The 23,546-nt window shown below is 32.1% G+C and overlaps 2 protein-coding genes and 1 long non-coding RNA gene across 4 annotated transcripts in view; 1 reads left to right on the forward strand and 2 right to left on the reverse strand.

The window, feature by feature from the left end:
- The window catches only part of LOC114181620 (sucrose transport protein SUC8-like), a 71,960-nt gene extending 63,083 nt beyond the window's left edge, over positions 1-8,877 (forward strand). The window contains exons 2-5 of the mRNA XM_028068123.1: positions 6,972-8,162; positions 8,309-8,372; positions 8,515-8,558; positions 8,695-8,877. Of these exons, the coding sequence (XP_027923924.1) occupies positions 6,972-8,162; positions 8,309-8,372; positions 8,515-8,558; positions 8,695-8,877 (1,482 nt within the window). The remainder of the gene's footprint in view (positions 1-6,971; positions 8,163-8,308; positions 8,373-8,514; positions 8,559-8,694) is intronic.
- Positions 8,878-10,349: 1,472 nt separating this feature from the next.
- LOC114180713 (sucrose transport protein SUC8-like) lies at positions 10,350-12,264 on the reverse strand. Its single transcript, XM_028067014.1, has 4 exons — positions 11,065-12,264; positions 10,855-10,918; positions 10,669-10,712; positions 10,350-10,532 (listed from the first exon to the last, which is right to left on the reverse strand). The coding sequence occupies exons 1-4, from the start codon at positions 12,262-12,264 to the stop codon at positions 10,350-10,352; spliced, it is 1,491 nt and encodes a 496-aa protein (XP_027922815.1).
- A 3,488-nt stretch (positions 12,265-15,752) lies between these two features.
- On the reverse strand, positions 15,753-17,672 carry LOC114181621. Of its 2 annotated transcripts, none has more exons than XR_003603869.1 (4): positions 17,553-17,672; positions 16,477-16,736; positions 16,304-16,366; positions 15,753-16,049 (listed from the first exon to the last, which is right to left on the reverse strand). It is a non-coding gene; the product is annotated as an uncharacterized LOC114181621 (long non-coding RNA). The 2 variants fall into 2 exon arrangements; XR_003603870.1 differs by lacking the exon at positions 17,553-17,672 and adding an exon at positions 16,816-16,936.
- Between the last annotated feature and the right edge of the window lie 5,874 nt (positions 17,673-23,546).

Here is a 23,546-nt window from a genome sequence, read left to right on the forward strand (position 1 = left end):
TAAAATATAATGATAATAAATACCTTTAATATCAGTTAAATTATTGTTTAAGTAATGAATCTTTTATATTTACAAAATCATCACTAAAATAGTTTTTTAAATTGAATTTGACATAATAATTTTGTAACTAATGACGTCTCTTCGTAGTGACCTTTGAGGGAGGAATTAAAGCATGTGCTCTTGTTTAAATATGACACATTGAGAAGTTTATAGAGAATAACTAAGGGGATAACCTAGTTACAAATTTCTCTAGGTCTAACATGAATGTTGGAGCAATTGTGGTGACTAGTATTGAATGACAACTTAAATTATCCATTTGTATGCTATGATTGGTGTTTTTAGAAAATGATGAAGGATTGACCCCAACCAAGGATGGAGGCACATGCTTAAGAAGACTAAGCATGTTTAGAAAGGAAGTTCACTAATCCTTCATCCATTTCATTTGTGTTTGTTATTTTTGATTCCCTAAGTTGACTTAGTTGAATCAACTTTAGTTGACTTGTTGACCTTTGACTAGGTTTGACTTGTTGACTATAGTTAACTTGACTTAAGCCAACATGCTAATCTATGTTTATTTGCTTTGTAGGTTAATTAGGAGTACGAAAGCAATGCTAGGTGGCGCATGGTGATTGGGGAGCATAAATGATGTGGATGAGAGAGTAAAGGAAAGGCATAAAGCATAAAGTAAAAGGCATAAAACAAGTGTACCTATGTACCTTTGGTCTCCTTTGTTTTTAGCATACTTTGGCCACTTTTTGGAGACATAGGAGACTCATTCTTTGTCTCCTTTTGTGCTAGAACGAAATTAGCCTTGCACACACCATAGTTGACTCTTTTGTCTCTCATTTTTGTAACCTTATTTGACATAGTTTCTAGAAGCTAGGGTTAGGGTTTTGTAGAGACATCCTTAGGTATCTTTTATTTGCTTAGAGGCCCCTAAACTCTTCTATATAAGGGGTGCTCCTATACATGTAAAAGGGTTGAAGATTTTGAAGTAAAAACACTCTTGTGTCTCAACCATTTGTGAGAGTTTCCTCCTTAGGGAGTGAATACTTTTAAGCCTTATCTTGCATAGCAAGTGGCGGCACACATCCACTCATCTTCAAGGTTGCCATGGCTTCTAGCCTAGCGTTGTAGTGGCGTGCTCCTCACATTTTTACCATTTCTTTCCTTTCCATTTTATGTTTTCTTCTTCCTTTAATTGTTCTTGGTTTTCTATGGTTTATGTGCCTTCCATTTCCTTTTTGTTTTGAATCAACCCATCATCTTCTTCTCTTGAGCTTTGTGAAAGGAACCTTCACATCTAGATAGCATGCTATCTTAATGTCCAGTGGGGATTTCACTTAGCTTTCTTAATCAACGCACACCATATTCAATAATCTTAAAAGGAAACAAGATAATCCTTCATCGTACTTGGAAAATTAGTTTTAATTTGTATCAAATTAGGACTATTTGTTATCTTTCTGTAAACTAATACTTTTTTGTGTATCCAGGTTACTTATAGTGTTCCATTTGCTCTAGCCTCTATCTACTCTAGTAGCTCATGAGCAAGACAAGGTAAATATTACAAAGTTACCATTATTTTAAGTTAAGCTTTAATTTTATTTATTTATTTTAAAGTGAATCAAAAGAAGGGGTGAGTAAATGTTTAAGGCTAAATAAAAATGTGTAACCTTTTTGTTTGCTTCAAAACTTTCAGGATTGTCTTTGGGTCTTCTAAATATTGCAATTGTGATTCCTCAGGTTACAATACATTACTTCATACATTGTCATCTAATTACATTTTGTCATAATTATTTCAAGAATTATAGAATAGAACATATAAAACTTCCTTGGACCAATGAATTCTAATAAAGAGTTGTATATTTAATTTACACAGATGATTGTTGCAGCAATCAGTGGACCATGGGATGCATTGTTTGGTGGTGGCAACTTGCCGGCATTCGTGGTTTTGAACAAGTTTTTAAAAGTGTTTGTTTCACTCCTTTGGTGGATTTTGAGTGCTAGCCTTGCCTTGTTACTTTGGGAGTGTGATCTAAACACTTGGGTTGCATTTTGGGTTGGTTTTGGTCTCGATTTTTTTGTCTAACCCCTAATCCTTTTATTTTGTCTCGGATTTGAGTGTTTTTGTTGTAGGAATCATGATAAGTTCATCAAATGCACCTACACCAAACAAAAATAATACATTGATGAGATTGCTTCGGGATTTGGAGTTGTCTAGGAAGGAGGCCTTTGAACAATTGAGAAAAGACAAGAAGCAAATTGACCTAAGAATCCAAGAGCACATTCAAAGGCTTGAAGATAAGGAGCAAGAAAGAGAGGCTAGGAAGAAAGGGCATTCTAGGTGTAACCCATCACAAGAGAAGCATACTCCAAAGATTCCTAAGTTCAAAGGAGAAAATGACCCAAACATCTACATTGAGTGGGAACAAAAATTTGACCAAATTTTTACCATTCATGTAGTTAGTGATCAAAAGCAAGTAGAATTGGTAGTCTTAGAGTTTGAGGGTTATGCCATGACTTGGTGGCATCAATTATGTATGGACAATATTAACCAAGAGTCATTCGCGACTTCTTGGAGGGACCTTAAAAATTAGATGCGCGCTAGATTTGTTCCTTCCTACTATAGGAGGGAGACTCTTTTGAAGCTCCAAAGGCTTCAACAAGGGTCCATGTGTTTGGATGAATATTACAAGTTGATGGAGTCCATGCTTCTAAAAGTAGGACTCCAATTTGAAAATGAAGAGGAAAAGGTAGCTAGATTTGTGAGTGGGTTAAGGAGGGACATACAAGATTTAGTAGAGTTATATGAGTATTCCTCTTTTGACAAAGTTTTACATTTGGCCACCAAAGTTGAAACTCAATTGCAAAAGAAAAAAGAGGCCAAGAGGAGTGGTTCATACAATGACTACTATTCTAGTACTTGGAAAGATAAAGAAAGAAAACATGATAAATCACCACTCAAGAGTTCCCAAGACCCACCTCCTAGGACTAATTCCTCTAGGCCTTTTAATGAAACTCCTAATTCTTCTCAAGGTACAAGGACAAGTTCTATAAAATGTTTTAAGTGTTTGGGATATGGGCACATAGCTTCAAATTGTTCTACCAAAAGAACCATGGCCTTAAACCTTAAAAGAGAAGTAGAGAATGAACATTCTTCTCCCCCTTCCCTAAAAAGTACTTCTTCCCACACTTCTTCTTCAAGTGAAAGGATTAAACCCCTTGAAGGTGGATTGTTAATGATAAGGCACCAACTAAGACAAGTTTCCAAGGAACTTGACCCTTCTCAAAGACAAAACCTTTTTCATTCAAGGTGCCATATCAATGACAAACTATGTCCACTCATCATAGATAATGGAAGTTGTGTAAATGTGGCTAGCACAAGGGTTGTGGACAAGCTTGGCTTGAAAACTATCCCTCATGCCAAGCCCTACAAGCTATCATGGCTTAAGAAAGAAGACATTAAAGTAACTCAACAAGTCCTCATTAACTTTTCAATTGGAAATTTTAAAGATGAGGTGTTATGTGATGTTGTGCCTATGGAAGCAACTCATATTTTGCTAGGTATACCATGGCAATTTGATAGAAAAGTCTTTTATGATGGTCATGCTAACACCTATGCTTTCTCCTTCCAAGGCAAGAAGTTCACACTCCTACCTCTCTCACCCAATCAAGCAAATGAGGACCAAAATAAAGTGAAAGATAAGAGAAAAGATGAAAAAGAAAAAGAGCAAGTTACCTCCAAAGTGTTACTTGCCTCTAAAAAAAGATTTCCAAAGCAAGATGGACATCACCATTCTTCCTTCTCTTGCAAGGCTCAAAAGGAAGACCCAATGCGCAAGCATGAGAGGAAGAGTGGTCTAGAAAAGAGGGATGCCTTAACCAAAGCTAGGGGTAGTACCCTTAGAAAGGATGGAACAAGAGCTCATAAAAGGGAGGCGCAAAACCTCCCCCAAATCAAGTCAAGCTCCATCTACAAAGGCTTAAAGAATTTGTGGTCAAATTTTCTCCAAGAAGGGGAGGATGATGAAGGATTGACCCCAACCAAGGATGGAGGCACATGCTTAAGAAGACTAAGCATGTTTAGAAAGGAAGTTCACTAATCCTTCATCCATTTCATTTGTGTTTGTTATTTTTGATTCCCTAAGTTGACTTAGTTGAATCAACTTTAGTTGACTTGTTGACCTTTGACTAGGTTTGACTTGTTGACTATAGTTGACTTGACTTAAGCCAACATGCTAATCTATGTTTATTTGCTTTGTAGGTTAATTAGGAGTAAGAAAGCAATGTTAGGTGGCGCATGGTGATTGGGGAGCATAAATGATGTGGATGAGAGAGTAAAGGAAAGGCATAAAGCATAAAGTAAAAGGCATAAAACAAGTGTACCTATGTACCTTTGGTCTCCTTTATTTTTAGCATACTTTGGCCACTTTTTGGAGACATATGAGAACATTCTTTGTCTCCTTTTGTGCTAGAACGAAATTAGCCTTGCACACACCATAGTTGACTCTTTTGTCTCTCATTTTTGTAACCTTATTTGACCTAGTTTCTAGAAGCTAGGGTTAGGGTTTTGTAGAGACATCCTTAGGTATCTTTTATTTGCTTAGAGGCCCCTAAACTCTTCTATATAAGGGGTGCTCCTATACATGTAAAAGGGTTGAAGATTTTGAAGTAAAAACACTCTTGTGTCTCAACCATTTGTGAGAGTTTCCTCCTTAGGGAGTGAATACTTTTAAGCCTTATCTTGCATAGCAAGTGGCGGCACACATCCACTCATCTTCAAGGTTGCCATGGCTTCTAGCCTAGCGTTGTAGTGGCGTGCTCCTCACATTTTTACCATTTCTTTCCTTTCCATTTTATGTTTTCTTCTTCCTTTAATTGTTCTTGGTTTTCTATGGTTTATGTGCCTTCCATTTCCTTTTTGTTTTGAATCAACCCATCATCTTCTTCTCTTGAGCTTTGTGAAAGGAACCTTCACATCTAGATAGCATGCTATCTTAATGTCCAGTGGGGATTTCACTTAGCTTTCTTAATCAGCTCACACCATATTCAATAATCTTAAAAGGAAACAAGATAATCCTTCATCGTACTTGGTATTGGGTGGCAATGCTTATACCATTGAATAATGATACATGTACGCTTCATATTTTGTATTCTACACTAACTCAACACCAATAAAACTATTTTTTATTATAAATAATAAAATAATTTAAGATAAACTGAATAAAAAGGTAAAAGTTTTAAGTTTTTATTATATGTTGAATAGGTGTAGATATGTTGAAATGTGTACATATATACAATTTTTTTATGTGATTTGTGATGTCATATTCTTTAGTTTGGTACTATTTTTAATTTTTAGAGAGATATTGATGCACTAAGGAATGGTCCCTTTGAATAAATAACAGTAATATAAAAAAAATAAAAAGAGAAACTTGTGGTGATTAGTAATGGATGACAACTTACATTATCCATTTGCATACTACATTTTTTGTTGTTAGTGCTTTAAGAAAAACTTTGTAGTAATGAGTGGAAGTTCAATAATGATATATGTACACCTAATATTTTTTTCCACACTTATTGAACACAAGTGAAACTATAGTTTTATTTGAAAAATAGTATAGTTTAAGAAAAAATAGTAAGTGTTCCTGCAGAAGAACAAACAAGAGGTTAGGCACAAGCGTCACCTTACCATGTAGTTCGCTATCTCTTCAGTTGGCCTCTTCCCGGTCGATACATGTCAACTTGAACCCAGGAGGGGTTACCTGCAGAAGAATCTCCGAAGCTCAAGTAAGTCAAAGCTCTTAGAGAGTCAAATCAGTGATTAATGAATGCGTACCTTTAAATGATGGGGTCCACATGTATTTATAGAACATTAATGACGTTTGACTATTTCATGGGCTGGGTCTTGACCTGGGCTCTAATTTGGGCCATGAGTGGGCCTGGGCCCCAACCCAGGCCCTTGAGACCTATTAAATGCGGGGGGCTTCGATTTTCGCTTAAGTTTATTGGAGTAGTCGGCCTGGGCTTTAACCTTACCAGATGTGCTTGAGTAGTCGGTCTCGACCGACTACTTGCCTAGATGGCTTATGTTGGTGATGTGAAGTGCTAACTCGGCGGTCTCGATATGCACACTGTTTACTTGGTCGAGTTTGGCTAGGTACAGTACAGTAAGCTTTTATTATGTGTTGAATAAGTGCGCACATGTTGAAATGTGTACGTATACAATTTTCCTATGTGATTTGTGATCTCAAATTCTTTATTTTTTGTAGTATTTTTAATTCTTAAAGAGATATCGATGCACCAAGAAATGGTTTCTTTGACTAGATAATAATAATAAATTAAATGATAATCTTAATGTATATTGTTATATTATTAAAATAAAACTTTTCAGGTGAATTTTTATTTGATAAATAAGGTGAATTATTTTTTATTTTGTTTTATAATAATATATAAAATGAGATAAACTCAATTGTAGCAATATAATAAATATTGTAAGATGTGTTATTGGTATTATAAGACTAGAGTCTATAAGTTTCTTTTCTTTTCAAAGTGTTATGAATTATGCATTTATATTATATCTTGGTTGTCATTGAAGATTACTATAAGAATCATGGACAACAATATGTTTCAACTACAAATTAATATAAAATAAATAGAATATTTACATACAATCATCAATATATTGTGATCCTGAACATAAATGTTGTCCTTTCTACCCTTCCAAAAAGAAAAATAGGAAAAGAGACTTGTTCAAGATTAGAAAGACCTAAACCTAAGCTTTAGGTAATTTTTATTGGTTGCAAGCGTAAGAAGAAAAGTAAAACTTTAATCTTGGTTGTTCTAATTGTTTTCGTACTTCTAAAATTAAAAGTGGCAAGAACTATTTAAGTGATACTAATGTTCGTTGAACAAAAGTTACACTGTATTATAAAGTAATAAAATACTTTAATAAAGTTGTAATAATGGAGGAGCAACTAAAACAACAACCGAGTCCCCTTCGAAAAATGGTGGCAGTGTCATCCATCGCCGCCGGTATCCAATTTGGATGGGCTCTACAACTATCCCTTCTCACACCATATGTTCAAACCCTAGGAGTTCCACACGTTTGGGCCTCCTTCATTTGGCTTTGTGGCCCTATCTCTGGCCTCGTAGTTCAACCCATTGTAGGTTACAGCAGTGACCGCTGCCAATCTCCCTTCGGTCGTCGTCGTCCATTTATCCTTGCCGGCGCAATAGCTGTTGCAGTCTCCATTTTCCTTATTGGTTATGCTTCTGATATAGGACACATGGCTGGCGATGACATCACAAAGAGAACTCGTCCACGAGCCGTTGCCATCTTTGTCACCGGCTTTTGGATCTTAGATGTTGCCAACAACATGCTCCAGGGACCATGTCGTGCCTTCCTAGGTGACTTAGCTGCCGGTGATTCGAGAAAAACGAGAACAGCTAATGCATTCTTCTCATTTTTCATGGCTGTCGGCAATGTCCTGGGCTATGCCGCAGGATCCTATAACGATCTCCACAAGATCTTCCCTTTCACTGAAACCGTGGCATGCAACATCTTTTGTGCAAACCTAAAAAGTTGCTTCTTTTTCTCTATCATTCTTCTTCTTGGTTTGTGTATTATCGTTCTCAGTTGCGTGGACGACCCTCAGTTCACACCGACACGTAAGGAGTTGAAAGAAGATGAGGCAAGGAAGACACAATCTTCGTGCTTCTCTGGGGAGTGTTGTGCTGCATTCAAGGGACTAGAGAAGCCAATGTGGATGTTGATGTTGGTGACTGCTATTAACTGGATTGCGTGGTTCCCTTATGTGTTGTTCGACACTGACTGGATGGGTCGTGAGGTGTATGGTGGTGACGTTGGGCAGAAGGCGTATGATGCTGGTGTGCAAGCTGGTTCTTTGGGCCTCATGTTGAATTCAGTGGTGTTGGCTGTGGTGTCCTTGGGTGTAGAACCCTTGGGTCGCTTGGTTGGTGGAACGAAATGGTTGTGGGCAATCGTAAATGTTATTCTCGCAGTTTGCATGGCAATGACCGTGCTCATCACAAAAATCGCTGAGCGACAACGTGCCAATAACCCTGCTCTCATTGGAAACCCCTCCATGGATGTGAAAATTGGATCCTTAGCATTCTTCTGCGTCCTTGGTATTCCTCTTGCGGTAAGCTTTCTATCTTTTCTCACCATTCACTTGTTCGGAAACAAGTTTAAAGGATTTTTGGAACACTTGGAAAATTAGTTTTAATTTGTATCAAATTAGGACTATTTTTTATCTTTCTGTAAACTAATACTTTTTTGTGTATCCAGGTTACTTATAGTGTTCCATTTGCTCTAGCCTCTATCTACTCTAGTAGCTCAGGAGCAGGACAAGGTAAATATTACAAAGTTACCATTATTTTAAGTTAAGCTTTAATTTTATTTATTTATTTTAAGGTGAATCAAAAGAAGGGGTGAGTAAATGTTTAAGGCTAAATAAAAATGTGTAACCTTTTTGTTTGCTTCAAAACTTTCAGGATTGTCTTTGGGTCTTCTAAATATTGCAATTGTGATTCCTCAGGTTACAATACATTACTTCATACATTGTCATCTAATTACATTTTGTCATAATTATTTCAAGAATTATAGAATAGAACATATAAAACTTCCTTGGACCAATGAATTCTAATAAAGAGTTGTATATTTAATTTACACAGATGATTGTTGCAGCAATCAGTGGACCATGGGATGCATTGTTTGGTGGTGGCAACTTGCCAGCATTCGTGTTGGGTGCCGTAGCAGCCGCCATAAGTGCCATATTGGCAGTTGTTCTACTTCCAAACACCAAGAAAGAAGATGAAGCCAACATTTCCAACCTCAAAATGGCTAGTTTTCATTAACAGCTAGATCTTAGTATGCTATGCATACATAGACATTAGAAGAAAGAGGAAGAGTTTTTGGATTAAGGAATGGTGTGCGTGCTCAAGAAATTAGTTATTAGATCCTTGAAAAGTTTTCATTGCTATCGTAGCTTATACAAGATATCCATGTTCTTTATGTACTTGGGTATGAGATTTACACAATTTTTTGTCGGGAAAACATCTTCAAATTCAACCAATAAAATAGAATTTTATTATTGTTCTCAACGAGGATTTTAGTTTTTGTGTGTTCAAATTAATTTTTGTTTAATCAAATCAACTGGGTGAGCGTTCTTTGTAATAGGACAAGCAAACAAAATATAAACAACTTTAAACTTTCTAAAAACAATTTAAAAATAAAGAAGAACTAAATACTCAAATCCGAAATTTATCCAAAATTTAAACTTTGAATTAAAAGTAAAATTAATGTACACTACAACTATACTATATCACTTACAAAGACTAAAACTCACTAATCTAAAACTTAAACTATAAATTGGTATAAAAACACTTTATTAACACAAATTATGAAAAACTAACACTTTAACTCTCAAATCCAAAACTAATCTAAAAATACAAAATTAGACATAAAACACTACTAAACAAGTGGATACCACCACTTTGAATGGTGAAACAAGTATTGAACAATACATTGAACACTACTCACCATTCAAAGTATTGAACAATACATTAAACATGGTGAAAATTGTTTGTTTTCAATGTATTAAACGATACATTAAACACTAAGAAACAATGTATTGAAGAATACATTGAACATGGGTGAAAAATTTTACGCCCAATTGCATAATTGTAAGCACAAAATTATTAGAGAAAATTAAATTATTCTATAAAAATTTAACAAAAATATGATTGTAAAAAATTTTATAAGTAGTCAACATACCTTATTTACAAATATCATGTATAATTATATAATAAATGTTCAAACTCATTATAAGTATTGAAATGTATAGTTTAGCCAAGAAGGGGGGTAGGGTGTTGAATTGACTTTATAAAACTTTGTTTACTTTTTAAAAACTTATAACCCTTTTTTGTTGAATAAAACTGACCATGAAATCAGAATACAAAGAACGCTTGTTTGTTTACTGTTTACTTTATACTTTGTTTGCTTGTCCTATTACAAAGAACGCTCACCCAGTTGATTTGATTAAACAAAAATTAATTTGAACACAAAGAAACTAAAATCCTCGTTGAGAACAATAATAAAATTCTATTTTATTGGTTGAATTTGAAGATGTTTTCCCGACAAAAAATTGTATAAATCTCATACCTAAGTACATAAAGAACATGGATATCTTGCATAAGCTACGATAGCAATGAAAACTTTTCAAGGATCTAATAACTAATTTCTTGAGCAAGCGCACCATTCCTTAATCCAAAAACTCTTCCTCTTTCTTCTAATGTCTATGTATGCATAACATACTAAGATCTAGCTGTTAATGAAAACTAGCCATTTTGAGGTTGGAAATGTTGGCTTCATCTTCTTTCTTGGTGTTTGGAAGTAGAACAACTGCCAATATGGCACTTATGGCGGCTGCTACGGCACCCAACACGAATGCTGGCAAGTTGCCACCACCAAACAATGCATCCCATGGTCCACTGATTGCTGCAACAATCATCTGTGTAAATTAAATATACAACTCTTTATTAGAATTCATTGGTCCAAGGAAGTTTTATATGTTCTATTCTATAATTCTTGAAATAATTATGACAAAATGTAATTAGATGACAATGTATGAAGTAATGTATTGTAACCTGAGGAATCACAATTGCAATATTTAGAAGACCCAAAGACAATCCTGAAAGTTTTGAAGCAAACAAAAAGGTTACACATTTTTATTTAGCCTTAAACATTTACTCACCCCTTCTTTTGATTCACCTTAAAATAAATAAATAAAATTAAAGCTTAACTTAAAATAATGGTAACTTTGTAATATTTACCTTGTCCTGCTCCTGAGCTACTAGAGTAGATAGAGGCTAGAGCAAATGGAACACTATAAGTAACCTGGATACACAAAAAAGTATTAGTTTACAGAAAGATAAAAAATAGTCCTAATTTGATACAAATTAAAACTAATTTTCCAAGTGTTCCAAAAATCCTTTAAACTTGTTTCCGAACAAGTGAATGGTGAGAAAAGATAGAAAGCTTACCGCAAGAGGAATACCAAGGACGCAGAAGAATGCTAAGGATCCAATTTTCACATCCATGGAGGGGTTTCCAATGAGAGCAGGGTTATTGGCACGTTGTCGCTCAGCGATTTTTGTGATGAGCACGGTCATTGCCATGCAAACTGCGAGAATAACATTCACGATTGCCCACAACCATTTCGTTCCACCAACCAAGCGACCCAAGGGTTCTACACCCAAGGACACCACAGCCAACACCACTGAATTCAACATGAGGCCCAAAGAACCAGCTTGCACACCAGCATCATACGCCTTCTGCCCAACGTCACCACCATACACCTCACGACCCATCCAGTCAGTGTCGAACAACACATAAGGGAACCACGCAATCCAGTTAATAGCAGTCACCAACATCAACATCCACATTGGCTTCTCTAGTCCCTTGAATGCAGCACAACACTCCCCAGAGAAGCACGAAGGTTGTGTCTTCCTTGCCTCATCTTCTTTCAACTCCTTACGTGTCGGTGTGAACTGAGGGTCGTCCACGCAACTGAGAACGATAATACACAAACCAAGAAGAAGAATGATAGAGAAAAAGAAGCAACTTTTTAGGTTTGCACAAAAGATGTTGCATGCCACGGTTTCAGTGAAAGGGAAGATCTTGTGGAGATCGTTATAGGATCCTGCGGCATAGCCCAGGACATTGCCGACAGCCATGAAAAATGAGAAGAATGCATTAGCTGTTCTCGTTTTTCTCGAATCACCGGCAGCTAAGTCACCTAGGAAGGCACGACATGGTCCCTGGAGCATGTTGTTGGCAACATCTAAGATCCAAAAGCCGGTGACAAAGATGGCAACGGCTCGTGGACGAGTTCTCTTTGTGATGTCATCGCCAGCCATGTGTCCTATATCAGAAGCATAACCAATAAGGAAAATGGAGACTGCAACAGCTATTGCGCCGGCAAGGATAAATGGACGACGACGACCGAAGGGAGATTGGCAGCGGTCACTGCTGTAACCTACAATGGGTTGAACTACGAGGCCAGAGATAGGGCCACAAAGCCAAATGAAGGAGGCCCAAACGTGTGGAACTCCTAGGGTTTGAACATATGGTGTGAGAAGGGATAGTTGTAGAGCCCATCCAAATTGGATACCGGCGGCGATGGATGACACTGCCACCATTTTTCGAAGGGGACTCGGTTGTTGTTTTAGTTGCTCCTCCATTATTACAACTTTATTAAAGTATTTTATTACTTTATAATACAGTGTAACTTTTGTTCAACGAACATTAGTATCACTTAAATAGTTCTTGCCACTTTTAATTTTAGAAGTACGAAAACAATTAGAACAACCAAGATTAAAGTTTTACTTTTCTTCTTACGCTTGCAACCAATAAAATTACCTAAAGCTTAGGTTTAGGTCTTTCTAATCTTGAACAAGTCTCTTTTCCTATTTTTCTTTTTGGAAGGGTAGAAAGGACAACATTTATGTTCAGGACCACAATATATTGATGATTGTATGTAGATATTCTATTTATTTTATATTAATGTTGATGATTGTAGATAAATATTCTATTTATTTTACATTAATTTGCAGCTGAAACTTATTGTTGTTCATGATTGTTATAGTAATATTCAATTACAACCAAGATATAACATAAATTCACATTTCATAACACTTTGAAACGCAAGTCACACACCTTACAATATTTATTACATTGCTACAATTGAATTTATCTCACTTTACATCTTATTATTAAACATATTAAAAAAAACAACTTCACCGTATCTATCAAATAAACATTCACCTCAAAAGTTTTATTTTAATAATATAACGACATACATGAATAATTATCATTTAATCCATTATTATTATTTAGTCAAAAGAACCATTCCTAAGAATTAAAAATTGTACAAAAAATAAATAATTTTAGCATCACAAATCGCATAGGAAAAAATTATATGTACACATTTCAACATGACTACACCTATTTAATGCATAATAAAACTTCGTATCTTTTTCTTTAATTTTTCTCAAACCCTTTCTTTAAGATAAAAGTATAGTTTTACTAGTGTTAAGTAAGTGTAGAATAAAAACATGAAGTGTACATGTATCATCATACAATGGCATAAGCATTGTCATCCATTACCAACTAGTTTTTCTTAAAACACCAATAATGACAAGCATAGCACATAAATGGATAATGTAAGTTGTCATGGATTACAAGTCACCACAAGTTGCTCTTACATTCATGTTAGACCAAGAGTCATTCATTACTAGGTTACCCCTTAATTATTCTTTGGTTTAATTAGTCGGATGGTATCCACTTTCGTTCATACGTGTGAGTTTGGTACCTGCTTTTAGAAAGGTATCAATCGAGGCATCTTTTCAAAATTTAGAACTCAATTGACACTTTTTTAAAAGTTGGTACAAAACTGACACATCCAAACAAAAGTGGGCATTACCCAATTAATTAAACCTTATTCTTTATAAACTTCTCAATGTTTCATTTCAGCAAGCACATCCACCAATGCCTCCCTCAATGGTCACCACAAAGAGACATCATTAATTACAAAATTATTATATGTCAATTTTACGTAACAAATTTTTTTAATGATAGTTTATTAAATATAAAAGAGTTATTACATCACATATTTATTATCATGAGATTTTGTTTGTAGGTACAAAGGACTTTCTCTTACTTCTCCTCCATAAATGTTTCTCTAATGACTAACGTACTAGTAGATGATTACCAAGTTAATAGACTATAATATTATTTTAGATTAAATTAATTAATAGTTTGAAATCAATTAACTTTAATTGAATTAAAGTGCTTAATAAATACATGAGCTCGAGTCCAAGAATTAAGAATTGAGATAGATTAAGAGACTTTCCGGTCTCTAATGTCCATCATAATCACAAAAATCGTCAATAGCAATAATAAAATCTTTGGAACCTTATTTAGCTATTGTAAGGGTCATGTTAGCCTCTTTATCTAGGAAACCCTTTTATTGCATTACATCCTAACTCCATGTAGAAGGACATGGTTACCAATGTGTTTAGGGTGACAATTATGAGAAGTATTCACTAATACAAAAATAGGAAACAACAAAGTCATATTCATTTTGAACCATATTTGATAATGGCATTGTTCTGGTATACCTAATAAGTCCAACATTGCTTAGGAGTCGAGGTCAAGCACGGTTTAAATACTTCTTCTTCCCTCCACCCTCTAGGCACCTTTTAAGATCAAAACCATACGAAACTTCACGCTCCAAAGCAAACAATACCTCAAAAACACAGTGATTGTTCCTAATGAGGTTGTCGGACTGACTTGGGTCGGGTTGAAACATTAGCATTATCTGTGGAGATGACAACTCCCCTTGACCTCAATTGGGGGGCTTGTTCTGATACTTCTGCATGGTTAGTATGTAGAGGATGAATCTCCACCATTCATTCTCTAAAGTAGAAGATTCTATAATTTTGAGAAATGATATTTTACTCAGATTCTATACTTTTGTGAAATGCCTTTGAAACATCAAATAAACCTAATAAAATTTGATTAAAAGGATTAAATCCACACATTTCTAAAGTTAAAAAACTAAATTGGATCAAAGGTTCGAAGAAGAACCAACACTACAAAAAAAATTAATTTTTAACGTCAGTTATGTCAATTGTTTAGCAACGATTTTAACCGCTTCTATTCTGATTGTTGTCAGTTAACTTGGCACCACAAAGGTCTCAAAGGATCAGTTTTAACTACCTCTAAATTAATTTAAAAAAAATTATCTAACATTTAACGCGATTACAAAACCACATTTTTGAAAATATATATTTAATATTTAGTGACAATTTAGGATTTAGAGTTTAAAAAAATAAATTAATATTTCGTGACAGTTTCAACTACCTCTAAATTAATTTGAAAATTTTCCATGTATTGTACTATCAGAAAAATCATTATTTTTTCACAAAAAAAAAAATTATTCAATATTTAGTGTGGATTGGAATTTCAAAAAAATCATAATTTTTCTAAAATAGAAATAAATATAGAGAACTTAATCAAAATACAATTAGAAAGGAAATATTGGTGTTTTCTGAAAAAGTAAATAAAGGGAAATATTGATAATATTAGGTAAGGAAGTTGATAACACTGGACCGAAAATAATGAAAGTCAACACAATAAATAGTGTAAAGGTTTGATTAATTATTTTATTAAAACTAAAAGAATAGGGCAAACAATGTAATATTTAAAATAATAGTATAATAGCAAAGGATAGATTTTATTAAAAAAATGTGTGACATTAAAATTGAATTTTCTATACTTGGCAACACTTTTCATACCAAAGAATCTAGTTTAGCTGTTTAGGTATAATAAGTTACTATAAACTTCTTTTGTTATCAAATTTCAGTTTCTATGAATAGTTAAAGAAAAGACTTTTCACAAGTTGTGTTTGGCCGCCGAATAAAAAATGGAGACATGTTTGGAAGCAATGCTATGCTAGAAACACAAAACACAAAGACAAAGAACATATAATGGTAATTCATATAACATATTTTTTTAACTGCAAGCAACAAGGGTGTTAAATGTAAATAGATAAAGGACTGCGCCTCAAGCTCGAAATATTTTCCTAAATCATTAGAAATCCAATTTAGATAATCCTTTCTATTTTATCTTTTGTAAGGGGGTTTCATAACTACACTAATCAGTATTTGGTAACTCAAAAGGTACGTACCTGAAGCAACATAAAAACCATAAGTGTCTGTAACAGAACCAACTAAAAATCCCTGCATGTGTAAATGACCAATGGTTCATCAATCTCATAGACATGAATTTCCAGTGTCAAAATATGTAATGATACCCAAAGCCAAGAAAAGATTCCGTCAAGAATTCATGACATTCTTTCCCATCTTCTTTGTAACTTATAACACTTATGCGATCTCGTATATTTGCAGAGTCAATGATTCGCTCTTCATGTATCCCTATATTCGAACCTTACCATCAATGGAGCCTGTAATGAAGTAGTTTTCATCAATGAGGTTGAATTGAATTCATGCCATTGAGTTCATTAAAAGTAAAGACATAATTATAACTACTACATTCAAGGGATGAAAAGATAACAATGTTTCAAATTATGATTATGAAGATAAACAAAGTATGTGCTTTAAATATTATATTGACCAATTAAAGTATGGTTGTAAAAAACAAACCAAAAGGTATTGTGCTCTTATACATACCATACTCATTGTAATTGAAAACACTTACACATTGACTACAATCAATTTTCCACAAGCGAGCAGTTTTATCCATAGAAGATGAACGGAAAATCTGCCACGAGAAATTTTTATCAGCTTTAAGGAAAACTAAAATTGAAAGCAGAACATATGGAGCATATTACATGATTAGAAGGGGATAACAAGCTTATGCTATAAACTCACATCTGAATTAGATCAAGCCAAATCCAAGACATCACTGGAATGACATATAAGCAGGGAAGGCCATTGTCAAAGGGAAATTAGCAATTGATCTATATATTTATTATTGCAAAGTAGTAATAAATATCCAATCCCATTAATGAAAGAAAATAAAATCTTGGTATAACATGCCATAATTCAAGCTCTGCATCTAGAAGAAGTCCTATTTCAACAGTCCACCATCGAGCAACATTTTCTTTTGTGTATCCCCCACCTCCAGTGACCTGTAACAGAAGTCCATTCTTGTAAAATCATCCATAACACATGTGAATGTAAGGCAAACATAAACTGATATAAACTCACCAACAACGTCAAATTGAATCTTTTTACAAAACTAACACATTCAGAGTGACCTATTAAAGAAACATCAAAAAATAAATTTTCTAATCAAGCTACACCATCTACTAAGCAATAGAGACCAATATTTAAAAAGACAAACTGAGAACATAAACAAGAACAACCCGGCTTCATCCCTAACATTGAATGGTGATATTTTCATCAGAGTAGGAAATTTACAAGGAGATAAGCACCATCAATAGAGAGATTGAAGCAACCCAAGCGATCTCCAACAACCGAATCTGCTTCACACCGAAGAACAATTGCACCAGGTTGATATGTTTCAACTACTTTGGAAATAATCTATGGCATAAGTATTTAAAAAATGTTCAGAAAAATTACCACCAAGTAGAAATAATGTATTGAATATTAAATGAGAAGCTTTATAAATTAGGTTGATGTTTGGCAGTAAAAGAAAACGAAAAAATTTTCCATTCGTTCTTCCTGTGTAAGAAGAAGAGATTCAATATCATCCGCTGCGTACAAATCAATGTTAGAAATTATCAAAATGATAAATCCGTCAAATCACCAGAACATAAGAATTGAAGTTTGAAGTTAGGGTTAAAAAAACTGAAATTAGGATTAGGAAAGTGAAAACTCAAAATAACCAATGGGAGAAAAAAAAAAACCACTAGCACAGAAAAAAACACATACAAAAAGAATTTCCAAAAAAAAATCTCAGGAGAGAAGGAAGAAGGAAATACAGCTTCAATATGGAGAAGAGAAAGCATCCACAAAAATAAGCTCTTATGAGAAAATAACACTCAGAGAGCTCTAGTGTAGATGAAACGAGTTGGAGAAAAGCTTGCGGTGGAAGTGGAGAAACTTTCAGTGCCTTAGGTGAGAAAACGATGGAGCGCGGCAAGGAATAAAAAGGTAAAAAGAAAGAAAAAATAATCAATTAAATGTCCCAAACAAGTATAACTGTCACTAAATATATGCCACTATAAGATATTATTTCTGTCGTTTAACTCTAATATATATATATATATATATATATATATATATATATATATATATATATATATATATATATATATATAAAAGTAGTATAAATCACATAATAATATTTAAAGTAAAAAAGAATTTTAAAAATATTATTTAAAATTAATTGTGAAAGTGACCATACTTTTTTAATCAATTATTTAATATATGAAGATATCGTGAACACAAATTTTTTTTCATCTAACACATAAACCCCAAATAAATACTAAAGCGTATTTTATTACTAATGTAGTTCTATTATATTAATTATAAATTTATATTTGAGAATAAAATGTAATTAAATTATTATTAGTGTAGGTTAATTTTTATTGTTATTAAAAATAATAATTATTGAGTTAAAATATTTATATAATAAATTATAATTTTGTTTAAAAAAAAGAATAATTAGTTTTTTTTTATCTTTTTATAAATTCTATTTTCTTCTTTTATCTTTTTATCTCTTTGTTACTTTTCTTGTTTTTCCTTATTTTCTTTTCTTCTAAGAGTTATTTTTTAGGGTCTTGGCTAGGGATGTCAAAAAAATCTGTACCTGCGGGTATTCGTGGATAAAACCCGCAATGGATAGAAAACGGATATTAAAAATGGATATCCACTACCCGCAAGTACGAATAATTTTGATACCCGCATGTTAACAGGGCGGGTATAGGTATCATAGTATCTGTACCCATGGATACTCGTATCCGCTAAATTTTAATTCAAAAAAATATCCTCATATATATATATATATATATATATATTAGTAAAAAACATTCTAAGTCTGTATTCAATAATGGTGGTCAGATTCTTACCCTAAATCAGAGTAGATTACTTTAAGATACTGTGGAGGCATTGATGTGTCTCCAAGACTGGTTATAGACCAACATGGAAGGTAAATGAAATTAACACTTTTACTTAGATATTTTAATTAAGTGATTGTTAGAAATTTTTAATGAACTTCTTATGTTTTTAGACTCTTCTAGATTAAAATTGGACAACATAAAACATTATACTTTATTCAATGTTGCAAGATATGGATATTAATGAAGTTAGTAATTTCTTTAATGTTTCTTTCAAAAATAAACTACAATATAAATTGTTAGTGATTTTTTTTATTTGTTTATTTTTAAAGAATCAATAGGAGAAAGTGAGCTCGTTGAACCAAGCATTAATTATGGTTAAATATTTATTTTTTAAAATATTTTTTTACATACCCGTGGATACCCGCGAATATGAAAAAAATAGGTGGGTACCCGCATAACAGATACCCGACGGATATGGGTACGGGTACGAGGCGAATATTTATCCAGCGGATAGGGTACGGGGGAGCTACTACCCGTATCCTACCCGCCCCATTGACATCCCTAGTCTTGGCAGATTACATTCATTCAATCTCATATTGTCGGTGTGTACCAATTTTTCACCCTCATTTTTGGTTTGTATGTTTTATTCTTTCTATTTGTGTTGTTGTAGTTTTTATTCTATTTTGGATTTGTACTAAAATTAGAAATGTGCTTCTTTTGTGCAGTTTAGTTTTTTTTATATTTTTCGATTTACGAGTTTCAAGAGTTTTTTTGCATATATTTTGACGAGGGACTGACATTTTTCTACAAAATCATTACTTAGATTATGGGTTAGTCTTTTGGTAGATAATAGATTAATTAAAGTGTAATTCAAAGTTGAGTTTTATGTAAAAAGATAATTCAAGTTTAGGAAAAAGAAAAATGCTTACTATCAAGTTGAGAATAACCTAAGTTTATTGCAAAACGTATTACATGCAAAAAGAAACAATTTGATAAAAACATTAAGAATGAAATTGTAAAATCTCTCCAAGAATCGTTTAGAATTGATTCTATTTTTATATATTGTAGATAAAGAAATTACCACACTTTAGAGTAGATTTGAACAATTTAAAATATATGAAGATATTTTTATTTTTTATTTTTTATGTAGTGTTAAAAATTAAAGTCACTAGATTGTACATTTTTGCAAGAAAATTGCTTAAACTTTGAATAATCTTTAAAATATGATAATTTGTTGGATAATGATTGAATAGATTTATTTTCATAATTAAATATCTTGAGAGAAATTATAGGTTTGGCAAATGATAAACCAATTGATATTCTTAGTTATATACAAAAATTAAATTCTTTTCCAAATGCATATGTAACTCATAGAATAATGTTGACAATTTCAATGTCAACAATGTCTCAAGAAAGATTAAATGGATTGACATTATTGTCTATTGAGGAAGAAATGTTAAATGAATTAATTATGACAATTTAATAAATATTTTTGCATAAGAAAAAGCTCAAAAATAAATTTTAAATAAAAGACCTCTATTTTTAAGTTTGTTTTAGGCCTTTCAAACTCTTGAGCCGCCCATGTTCCCAATATATACCAATCTAGCACGATTTTGGTTTCAAGGTCAAAATTCGATCCTGCATAATGTTTTTTTTGCGTTATCCTAGTCCAAATTCAGTTCTCGAGGAACCGAATTTTGAACTGGGTTTTTAATTTTTTTTTGTGGTTTTTTGTTTTTTATAAATAGAGGAATAAAATGAGAAAATTATTGTGGGAATACATTATGGAAACCGTTCTATAGTAACTCATATTAAGTACCTTCGTCCCATGAGGGTAGTCAACAACAAACTTATCCATGACATGGTTGAAATCAAAACAGACAATGATGTTGCACAAATGATCAAGCGGTGGAAAGAAGTTCAATTTTTGGACCTGTACGTGGAACATCCCGACACTTGGCAATACATTGAATTGTTCATCCAAACAAGATATACATGTCCACCTCATGTCTATGAAAGAAGGAAACATCTAAATCCTTGGTTAAATACAGATCCATGGGGTGTGAAATTTAAATATCCATTTCATCAGTTCTAGTCAAGTTAATTTTATTTTTAATTATGTCAATTAGGTTACATGTAATAACTTTCATTCAATAAATTTATTTCCTTTTCAACTTTATAAATCGCAATTCTACATATTTAGTAATGCATAAATACAATGCAAAAAAAAATTATAAAACACATATATTAACTATATATTTCAAGTTAAAAGAAAATAATTTATTTCAACCAATTTTTCAATAAATTATTTATTACTATATTTTAGAAACATAGCTTTTAAGTGTGTATATATATATATATATATAAACAAGAGAATTTTCTGTTTTGTGTTCACATTTCATAATACCAGTTTTATCCTTAATTATTTTAAAAATTTATTATTTTATAAATAATTTATTTTTAACCATTATTTTAAAAATATCTTTTGTCCTAAATCATTATTTTAAAAACTTTTTTTGTACATATCTTATTTTTTTAATTTTTAATTTAACAACTATTTTAAAAACTCTTTTTTACTTTTATTTCTTAAAAATTAAAAAATATTATTGATGTTAACTTAACTTAAATTTTGAAATTAAAAAAAAAATTGTTATTGATCTTAACTTAACTTCAATTTTAAAAACTTTTGTTATTAATCTTAACTTAAATTTTTGAAAAATTAAAAAATACGAACACAAACACATTCACTAGTAGTTAATAACTATTATTGTATTTCACAATATAACTATAAATTTTTCATTATTTATTTGTGTCCAAACCAAAATACTTTATCAATTAAATTGTTATAAAGAATTCAAAGTAAGAAAATAATAATACAAACTAATTTTTAAATTTCACTTACCCTTTTAGAAAATATTCAATTAACAAAAGAAAATGTATAACACCACCTCAAAATCACTAATTTTATACAATAATTTTTTGACCTTTATTACTTATATTATAATTCATATAATTCCTTTTCAAAGTTCTATTATAAAAAAATAATACTAAACAAATTAAAAAATAAACTTTTAAAATTTACTTTTACATTTTCAAATAATATCTAAAATAATTTAATATATTTTTAATATATAATATTTTTTACATTTTATTCTTTAATTTCACTTAAAAAAAGAGAAAAAAATTAAAAATTCAGTTTAGAATTTGATTTTTCTGAAAATTAAATTTTAAACTGAATTTTTATTTTTATTTTCAAAAATTGAATTCTGATGGGAGAAAGGCATAAAAAATTATGCAACATAGGTCAGACTTCAATTTTCAGAAACCAAATTCTGACCGTTAACAAGTTGTACTAGACTGGTATATATTAGAAGGACAATGATATTTTAACTCATTGTTTTTAATTCATTTTTAATCCATCATTTCACTCACTATTAGATAATTACATCACATCACTAAAAAAACGAAAAAATAATTTAATAATGATTAAAACAATAAATTAAAAGTAAATAAAAAAATGAATTAAGATATTATTTTCCATATTTAGAAACAGTATGTTTTTCCTGTTATTTTTTTCGAAAATGTTTTTCCTGTTATTTTTTTCGAAAACCGTGCTAAAGTGAAACAAAATTCTCGTGAACACTACACATGAATATCAACAAGTTGACGTGTAAAATTTAACTTTGGTATGCTATATGTATGAAAATTTTATAACAAGATTAGTGATTTAGAAAAAAAAAAAAGTTCTACATTTTAGTTATTTCAATATAAAACCACAGATTTTGTAGTAAAACTAAGCATATAACAAGTATTTAAGATACTGTTAAATTGGATAAAACTTAATCCTTAAAATTTTGTGGAAAATTTTTTATCATTGAAACTTTACTAAAAGAATTTAAGCAATGTTCTTTCGTGTGGATAGTACTATTGAAGCTGACTTGAAGAGACAGATTAAGATGTAAAATGATGTTCGTTTCAGAAGATGAGCACAGAAAAATGCGGACGGATTTAAAAAAACATATCACAATTTAATCTTACCACAAATCCGAAAATTTGATATATTAAATTTTACCCATTTCTCCTCACATTTTATCATCATATTATACATTGTTGATAATAACTATTATTATAATTTATTATTTATATATATATAATAAATATCAATGTTATATATAATAATCATTAATAATTAAAATATTTCTAACTCTAACTATGTAGAATAATTAAAATATTACTAAAAAGATAATGATTAATATATTAATATATAATAACTAATAATATATATAAAATCCTTATTATTATTAATTAATAAAAGAATAAAAGTATATAATAAATAATAATAATTATAGCGCCAGGGTTAACATCAAGCTTGAACTCCACCACGGAGGGGACTCGATAAGGAAAACCTCAGATTATGAATGATGTGAGACGTCAAATACATGGAGATAGATATATTTGGCAAATTATCTAGCACACACATAGTAAATATCCATGGCCTAGATTACTAGTAGGGATATTTTGACGCCTACCAAGGGGTCTGGTAGAACGATTCCCTATGCTATTAAGAAGAGCTTACACTTAGACCAGGAAGAGCAAGTTGAGGCACAATAGGGAAAATGGGCAACTGACTTAGGTGATTCAAGAGATGGAGGAACTACAGTAACGTGCGACAACCATATAGCAAAGGGTGGAGGCCTCCATTAGAGCCCAGGGGAATTAAGAAGGCAAACTAGGATTTCAATCTGTTTTCAGATGAGGTGATTGATGCCATTATTCCGATGCATGACATTATTCCCCAGATAGAATGTTCATAGGGATGCAAGACCTAGTGACCTATGTAAGACATTTCGCGCCCAAATGATGATAAACAGAGGCACCACTACAAAAAATATTGGAATTACCGATGGATTTTGA

The sequence above is a fragment of the Vigna unguiculata genome, chromosome 4 (genome assembly GCF_004118075.2).
Source record: "Vigna unguiculata cultivar IT97K-499-35 chromosome 4, ASM411807v1, whole genome shotgun sequence".
Taxonomy (NCBI): Eukaryota; Viridiplantae; Streptophyta; class Magnoliopsida; order Fabales; family Fabaceae; genus Vigna; species Vigna unguiculata.

Coding starts and splice junctions, on each gene's coding strand:
- LOC114180713 (XM_028067014.1), bottom strand. CDS start 12,264: ATGGAGGAGCAACTAAAACAACAACCGAGTCCCCTTCGAAAAATGGTG. Junction 10,919..11,064: donor TCCTTGGTATTCCTCTTGCG/GTAAGCTTTCTA, acceptor TTGTGTATCCAG/GTTACTTATAGTGTTCCATT. Junction 10,533..10,668: donor TTGCAATTGTGATTCCTCAG/GTTACAATACAT, acceptor TAATTTACACAG/ATGATTGTTGCAGCAATCAG.